This window comes from Dama dama, chromosome 23, assembly GCF_033118175.1.
Source record: "Dama dama isolate Ldn47 chromosome 23, ASM3311817v1, whole genome shotgun sequence".
Taxonomy (NCBI): domain Eukaryota; kingdom Metazoa; phylum Chordata; class Mammalia; order Artiodactyla; family Cervidae; genus Dama; species Dama dama.
The window spans coordinates 58,770,627-58,778,159 of record NC_083703.1 but is presented as its reverse complement, the minus strand read 5'-3'; the positions used below and the strand labels follow the sequence as shown (position 1 = coordinate 58,778,159).

Below are 7,533 nucleotides of genomic sequence, written 5' to 3'. Positions count from 1 at the left end.
GGTCCCTTACAAGGGATAGTCCAGAGCTCGGCAGCTCGTGTTCCAGTCCCTCTCTGCAACCCACCAGCCTGGGGTTGGGGAGTAGTCGCCAGATCCCTGATGCCTCAGCGTCCTTGTCTGTACACTGGGGGGCTTGTGGACTCCACTTAGGGTCAAGGAGTTAGTCGGTGCAGAGCATTGTTGTAAGTGCTCTTACGTTCAGCACCTACTGAGCGCCAGAAGCTGTGCATACAGAGAGGAATAAAATAGAGATCCTTGCCCTTGTGGAATTTATACTTGGGGTGGGGGCAGGGGGCACACCATGGACACTCTATAAGGTTAATAGACCCTAATTAGGTCAGACAGTTGCCAATAAGCCAGGCACCATCCCACATTTGGGGGTGTTCTTCCCGTGGGCCTTTGCCCGTGGAGTGACACCTCACCACTGCCGCATTCTGCCAACCAGCAGCCATCTGTACACAAGATGCGCTGCCAAAACCCCTGAGTTCCCCACGAGCCTCTGCACCTTCCCACCCTTCCCTTCAACAGGAGGACATGTGTTTTGCATCTTCAGGGGACTGGGGCAGAGCTCCATCAGTCAGAAGTTGTGTAAGGGCCTGTCATGGCTGGTCCAGGGGCCGTAGGCCACATGGCACTCATTAACGACTGTCTGTTCAATGATTATCTGCCTGGGTTTATTGTGGTGAGCCAGTCCAAAGCATAACTGATCGTGGCCGTGATCCAAAGACCAGCCCCTGACGTCAGAGTCGAGCCTCTCTGGGTGTGGCTGAGGGGCCGGGCCTCTCTCTTTCTTGGAATTTAAAGGCCAGGAAGTTCTGCCTCCACACCCCAAACAGGGCCTTCCCACTGGGAACGCACGCTCACCCGCGGGAAGAGCCTTGCAAGAGACCCTTGGGCCTCTGACCTGATCGTCCAAAGAGAAGAAAGGTAGGCAGAGCCTGTTCACATACGTTTCTAACAAACTTCAACACTAATAGGAACTGGTTTTCTTTTTCCTCCCAGCCATGACGGTGACCCCAACAAAGTGTGCGGAGTTGAGGGCATCCGTGGTTGTCTTTATTCATGAAGCCTGTGCTTTTTCTATTGCAGGGAACCTCAGCATCCGTGCCCCCCAGCCCAGCTCTGCAGAGATGCCTCCCCAGCTCTCAGATGGCCTCAACTACTCAGCCAAAATCGTCCAGGGCTCCCTGGACAGCCTGCCCCAGGCCGTGAGGGAGTTCGTGGAGAGCAGCGCCAAGCTGTGCCGGCCCGACCAAGTCCACATCTGCGATGGCTCCGAGGAGGAGAACCAGCAGCTGCTGAGCCACATGGAGGAGGAGGGTGTGATCAAGAGGCTGAAGAAGTATGACAACTGGTGAGCACAGCTCTGCCCCCGGTATTCGGCCTTTCTCTCTACCCAGGGCGCAGGTGGAATGAGGAGGACGTGGGCCTCAGCAGAGCCGGGGTGGGGCTGTGTGGTTTGCAGACTCTTGAAAAACTTAGTAAAAGAGCCAGAACCATGTAGACTTAATTTTATGATGTTTGCAGAGCAGCCCAAGTCATCAATTCAGGGGCACATGCAAACTCTCTTTGCAAACCAGGTCCCCAGTTGAAAGGAAGGTCCAACAATCCCTGTCCTAAAACACTAACTCCTGGTCTAGTGAGTGTCCTTCTGACCATGTCCCAGTGGATGTGGCTGTGTCCACATTGATGGAGCATCCTTAGTGCCCGTGGTACCTGCCAGGTGTGGGAAGAACATGATGATGAGAAAACTGGCCCCTTCCTGAATGGTCCATGGCTGAGGGAACCTAGGGAGGAGATGCCATGCAGAATACCAGCACTTCTCTAATCCCCACCTGTGTATTTTCAATTTTTATTTACTTATTTATTTTCAGCTGTGCTGGGTCCTCGTTGCTGCAAGGGCTTTTCTTTAGTTGCAGAGAGCAGGGGCTACTTTCTGGTTGCAGTGCCAGGGCTTCTCATTGTGGTGGCTTCTCTTGTTGCAGAGCACGGGCTCTAGAGTGTGGGGGCTTCAGTAGTTGCAGCTCCCAGACTTACACACAGGCCCAGGCTCAACAATTGTGGTGAAAGGGCTTAGTTGCTCCATGGCATGTGGGATCTTCCCAGATCAGAAATTGAACCTGTGTTCCTTGCATTGCAAGGCAGATTCTTTACCACTGAGCCACTAGGGAAGCCCCTAATCTCTGTATTTTAATATTTTTTTGCAGCTGGTTGGCTCTCACGGACCCCAGGGATGTGGCCAGAATTGAAAGCAAGACGGTCATCATCACTCGAGAGCAAAGAGATACAGTGCCCATCCCCAAAACCGGCCTCAGCCAGCTGGGCCGCTGGATGTCCGAGGAGGATTTTGAGAAAGCGTTCAACATCCGATTTCCAGGGTGCATGAAAGGTGAGTGAAGCATTTATTTGACTGGGTACAATATCAGCAAACCTTTTATTATCATCTCTACCTACCAGTAATTGTCTCAGGAACTCCCATTGCTCAGAGAGTCATAAGTTCCACATAAGAATTGGCCACATGTTGAAAATGTACATCTCAGTTCTGGTTTTATAGACTGCCTTCGATGACCAGGAAAACAATTTCTATGTTTGTGGATTTAAGATAGCTTGGTGGAACCCAGATGCACATTTATGAAAACTTAATTTTGCTGTCATGGCCACCTTTTCATTTGGTGTTGTTGAGTCACTAAGTTGTGTCCTACTTTTTGTAACCCCATGGACTTCAGCATGCCAGGCTCCTCTGTCCTCCACTGTCTTCTGGGCTTTGCTCAAATTCTTGTCCATTGAGTTGGTATGCCATCCAGCCATCTCATCCTCTGCCACCCCTTTCTACTTTTGCCCTCAATCTTTCCTGGTATCTTTTTCAATGAGTCGGTTCTTCACATCAGGTGGCCAAAGTATTAGAGCTTCAGCATCAGTCCTTCCAATGAGTATTCAGGGTTGATTTCCTTTAGGATTGACTGGAGTAATCTCCTTGTAGTCCACAGGACTCATCTAATCAAGGGGCTGGTGGCAAGCAAGATGTGACGTTGTCGGAGGGGGATCATGAGAAGGGTCATGATTGGTGGTTGTCTGTGAGTCTGGGGTTGTTTCTCACTGGCTCCCACCTCCCGGCCCACAGGTCGTACCATGTATGTCATCCCGTTCAGCATGGGGCCCCTGGGCTCTCCTCTGTCCAAGATTGGCATCGAGCTGACAGACTCACCCTACGTGGTGACCAGCATGCGCATCATGACGAGGATGGGCACTGCTGTCCTGGAAGCGCTGGGGGACGGCGAGTTCGTCAAGTGCCTCCACTCCGTGGGGTGCCCTTTGCCTTTAAAAAGTAAGCACATTATTTCAAAATCAAAAGCCGGAATTAAAAAAAGAAAAAGCTTACCCTTAAACTCCGTTGGGGACCTGGCACACTCATGTGGGCGTGTCCTCCTGCGCAGAGCCTTTGGTTAACAACTGGGCCTGTAACCCCGAGCTCACACTCATCGCCCACCTGCCCGACCGCCGAGAAATCATCTCCTTTGGGAGTGGGTACGGCGGGAACTCGCTCCTTGGGAAGAAGTGCTTTGCCCTCAGGATGGCCAGCCGGCTGGCCAAGGAGGAGGGGTGGCTGGCAGAGCACATGCTGGTAAGACGCAGGGAATTCTAAATGTGTGCAGTGAGGGTCGGGCAGAGGAGGGGAAGTGGCAGACCCCTACTGCATTAGCATTCCTATTAGGCATCAGCGTTTCAGTGCTCCAAGGACATTGGGAATTCCATCAGTAACGATGAATGGCTTCCAGGCCCCCTCCTAGACTAGGGCATGGACCTCTAGGGCAGAAAGGAACTAAGCGCTTCAGGAGAAATCTTGTCTCCAACAGATTCTGGGCATCACCAACCCCAAGGGCCAGAAGAAGTACTTCGCGGCTGCGTTTCCCAGCGCCTGTGGGAAGACCAACCTGGCCATGATGAACCCTACCCTCCCAGGATGGAAAGTAGAGTGTGTGGGTGATGATATCGCCTGGATGAAATTTGACCAACAAGGTGACTTTTTTAGGCCCAGCTGTTGATGATAATCATTGGACCTTAGTGAACTTTTGTTTTTTTAAACATGCCAAATCCTCCCAAGTCCACAGTGTCTGGATTTTTTAATTCAGTTAATTCTTGCAAAAGCACAGACATATGTATTCCATCAGCTTTCTTTAATCTCATATCCAATCTGGATTGAAATGGGACCTTCTATCACTGTTTGTTTACATTTTGTCTAGTTGCTAAGTCACGTCAGATTCTTTGCAACATGGACTGTAGCCCACCAGGCTCCTCTGTCCATGGGATTTCCCAGGATACTGGAGTGGGTTGCCATTTCCTTCTCCAGAGGATCTTCCTGACCCAGGGATCGAACCCACATCTCCTGCATTGACAGGCAGATTCTTTACCACTGAGCTACCTGGGTTGGTTAAAATAGTTTGACGGGAAACTGGTGAGAAAGAGTCAAAGTTGATTAATAATGCTGGCATGAGACAAGAGAAAGAGATTCTGGGGAGAAGGGAAAAAGTACAAAGACTTGAGAATTTGGTGCAGAAATTAACCTGGCAAGATATAAGATGATATGCTTTCCTTGGTACTCACTTCCACTCCTTGATTTAAAACTTGCCAGGTAACTTGCGGGCCATCAACCCAGAGAATGGGTTTTTTGGCGTCGCTCCGGGAACCTCTGTAAGGACAAACCCCAATGCCATCAAGACCATCCAGAAGAATACCATCTTCACCAATGTGGCCGAGACCAGTGACGGGGGTGTTTACTGGGAAGGCATTGACCAGCCACTGGCCTCAGACATCAAGCTCATTTCCTGGAAGGGCAAGGAGTGGGACCCCAAAGATGGTAAGCCCCCCAGGAGGCCTGGAGCCCCAGCCCTTGGGTGTGTGTGCTGGGCCAGACGCTCAGGCCCCATCTTCCCTTGCTGCTGTAGGGGAGCCTTGCGCCCACCCCAACTCGCGGTTCTGCACTCCGGCCAGCCAGTGCCCCATCATTGACCCTGACTGGGAGTCTCCAGAGGGCGTGCCCATTGAGGGCATCATCTTCGGAGGGCGTCGGCCTGTTGGTGAGGCTCCCGGGCCCTTGGGCTGGGACACGGGTGTGTCACTCTGGGGGGACGTGTAACTACAAGGGCTCACGTTCCGTGACCTGGTTGGAGGGTGTCAGGGATACGGAGCTTCCTTTCACAAATGACAGGGTAATGAGCAAGCTTGGGCATAGAACTTAGTCTCTGGCCACTAGAACTCCTGGGTCCTAGTCCCAGGGATGTGGCTCCCAGTCTGACTTCGGCCACGTGGCCCCCTGCCGTGACTCTGATGTGGCAGGCCCGCCCTTTGCTCTGGAGCTGCAGCATCAGCCCCTTTAGAAGAGACGACACACAGCACATCTTTCCACCTGGGAGATGACATCACGGCCGAGGGGGCTGGGGGGTCAAATCCTCTAAGGAGCGTTTCTTTCTCCTGCTAAAGGCGTCCCTCTGGTCTATGAGGCTCTCAGCTGGCAGCACGGCGTGTTTGTGGGGGCGGCCATGAGATCCGAGGCCACGGCAGCGGCGGAGTACAAGGGTGAGTCTGGCCAAGATCCGGGGCCGCCAAGAAGGGACAGTAACAGCTCTGTCTCTGCGTTTCTCTGTCTCTCTATTTTTCTGTCGATCTGCTTCTCTGTCTCTTTCTCTCTCTGTCTCTCTCTGTTTCTCTATCTCTGTGTCTCTCTGCTCTTTCTGTCTCTGTATCTCTCTCAGTTGCCCCTCTGTCTCTGTATCTCTCTGTCTCCCCATGTCTCTCTCTGTATGTGCAGAGAGGTACAGAAAGCCAGGCGGCCGTGTCAACAGTAAATGTGCCCGTAGTCCTGTGAGGCTTCACTTACCCAGAGTCCCCTGTTAACAGGCAAAATCATCATGCACGACCCGTTCGCCATGCGCCCCTTCTTCGGCTACAACTTCGGCCAGTACCTGGCGCACTGGCTCAGCATGGCCCAGCGCCCCGCAGCCAAGCTGCCCAAGATCTTCCACGTCAACTGGTTCCGAAAGGACAAGGCTGGCAGGTTCCTCTGGCCCGGCTTCGGCGAGAACTCCCGGGTGCTGGAGTGGATGTTCAACCGCGTGGGCGGGGAAGGCGGCGCCCAGCTCACGCCCATCGGCTACATCCCTGATGAAGGTGCCCTGGACCTGCGGGGCCTGGGGGATGTTGACGTGAAGGAGCTCTTCCACATCTCCAAGGAGTTCTGGGAGGAGGAGGTAGAAGAAATACAGAAGTACCTGGAGGAACAGGTGAATGCCGATCTCCCCCCGGAGATCAAGAATGAGGTCCTGGCCCTGAAGCAGAGAATCAGCCAGATGTAACCAGGTTCGCCTGACCATCCACCTCCAATCCATACAACGCACCACGAACAAGAGACATGGTGCTTCCTGAATTCTCACCGCCTGCAGCACCACAATGACCGCACCCAGGGGCTGATTGAAAGACACACCTTAATTTTTCAGATAAGACCATATAGCAGACTGAAGCTAGTCACTAATGAGGTTGGGGAGGGAAATAGCAGGCTCCAGGAAATAGCAAACATTCATGATACAATGCACCTTTGTTCAACTTAGGGACACTCAAGCAGACAGTCTTCTTTGTCTTTTCCCTTTAGCTGTATCAGTTAGCCAGAATGCACAGAAAAAGACACTTGAGCTGTATATATGTGTGTGTGCACATGCGTGTGTTTCTGTGTACTGTTGTCTAAAACATATTTAACGACTTTGGAAAAATCTTGGGCAAGATTACCTACTAGTTGTTGCTAGAATGCGATGTTGCTTTCTTATTAATATGTGTGTTTAAATTATTTTTATATACCATGGTTCCTTACCTTTACATAATTTCAACATTTTCCCCTAACACTTCTTGGAAAAAAAAATCACAAAATAAACTTTTATAGAAAAGATGAATTTGCTTGCCTGGTTTTTCTTATCTGAACAGCCAAGAAGAGGGGACTCTGATGAAACCTTCTGTGATAGAATCCCCTTCAAAGAACGTGGGGCTACCCTGGTGGAGGGGGGTGAGCTGGGGGATGGAGGGAGCCAGATGGGAAGGTGTGAGCAGAGAGACTGTCATCCAGAGGTGACACGGCACGATGCTTTGGGTTTTCTGAATTAACTTGAAGCCGTCGATCAGTGCCCTTGAACATCCACAAACCTTTAAATTGTGGGTCTTGGGTAAGTGGAACAGGAGAGTTTAAAGCATGCTTTTTGACAAAACCTTGGGTCTGGAGGCTCGGTCTTTCACAAGAATTATATCATGGCCGATTTCACAGACTTTTGTCAATAAATTCTCTTTTGAGCAACTCTTTTCTTCACTGTCATCCACTGGGGAGGAGAGTAGAGACAGAAACATCCTTCAGAAGAAAACAGAAAAAGGCATTGATGGAGCACCTTCTGTATACAGGGCATCATGCCTTTGATGGGCTCAAAGTGGGCTGCCTTGTACCCTCCTCTGGTCCCTCTGTCCTCGGTGTTCATTGGGGACCCCGGGCAGTTTGAACAG

General features: G+C 51.4%; 1 protein-coding gene across 1 annotated transcript; it reads left to right on the top strand.

Annotated features, from left to right (window-relative positions):
• The first annotated feature begins 779 nt into the window (after positions 1 to 779).
• Positions 780 to 6,938, top strand: PCK1 (phosphoenolpyruvate carboxykinase 1). The gene is made up of 10 exons (XM_061126944.1): positions 780 to 927; positions 1,090 to 1,354; positions 2,208 to 2,389; positions 3,122 to 3,325; positions 3,435 to 3,622; positions 3,855 to 4,017; positions 4,631 to 4,855; positions 4,944 to 5,075; positions 5,479 to 5,574; positions 5,896 to 6,938. Exons 2-10 carry the CDS (start codon positions 1,131 to 1,133, stop codon positions 6,348 to 6,350), a joined length of 1,869 nt encoding a protein of 622 aa, XP_060982927.1. The 5' UTR covers positions 780 to 927; positions 1,090 to 1,130; the 3' UTR covers positions 6,351 to 6,938.
• Positions 6,939 to 7,533: the final 595 nt, after the last annotated feature.

Coding starts and splice junctions, on each gene's coding strand:
- PCK1 (XM_061126944.1), top strand. CDS start 1,131: ATGCCTCCCCAGCTCTCAGATGGCCTCAACTACTCAGCCAAAATCGTC. Junction 3,326..3,434: donor GTGCCCTTTGCCTTTAAAAA/GTAAGCACATTA, acceptor CCTCCTGCGCAG/AGCCTTTGGTTAACAACTGG. Junction 5,575..5,895: donor GGCAGCGGCGGAGTACAAGG/GTGAGTCTGGCC, acceptor CCCTGTTAACAG/GCAAAATCATCATGCACGAC.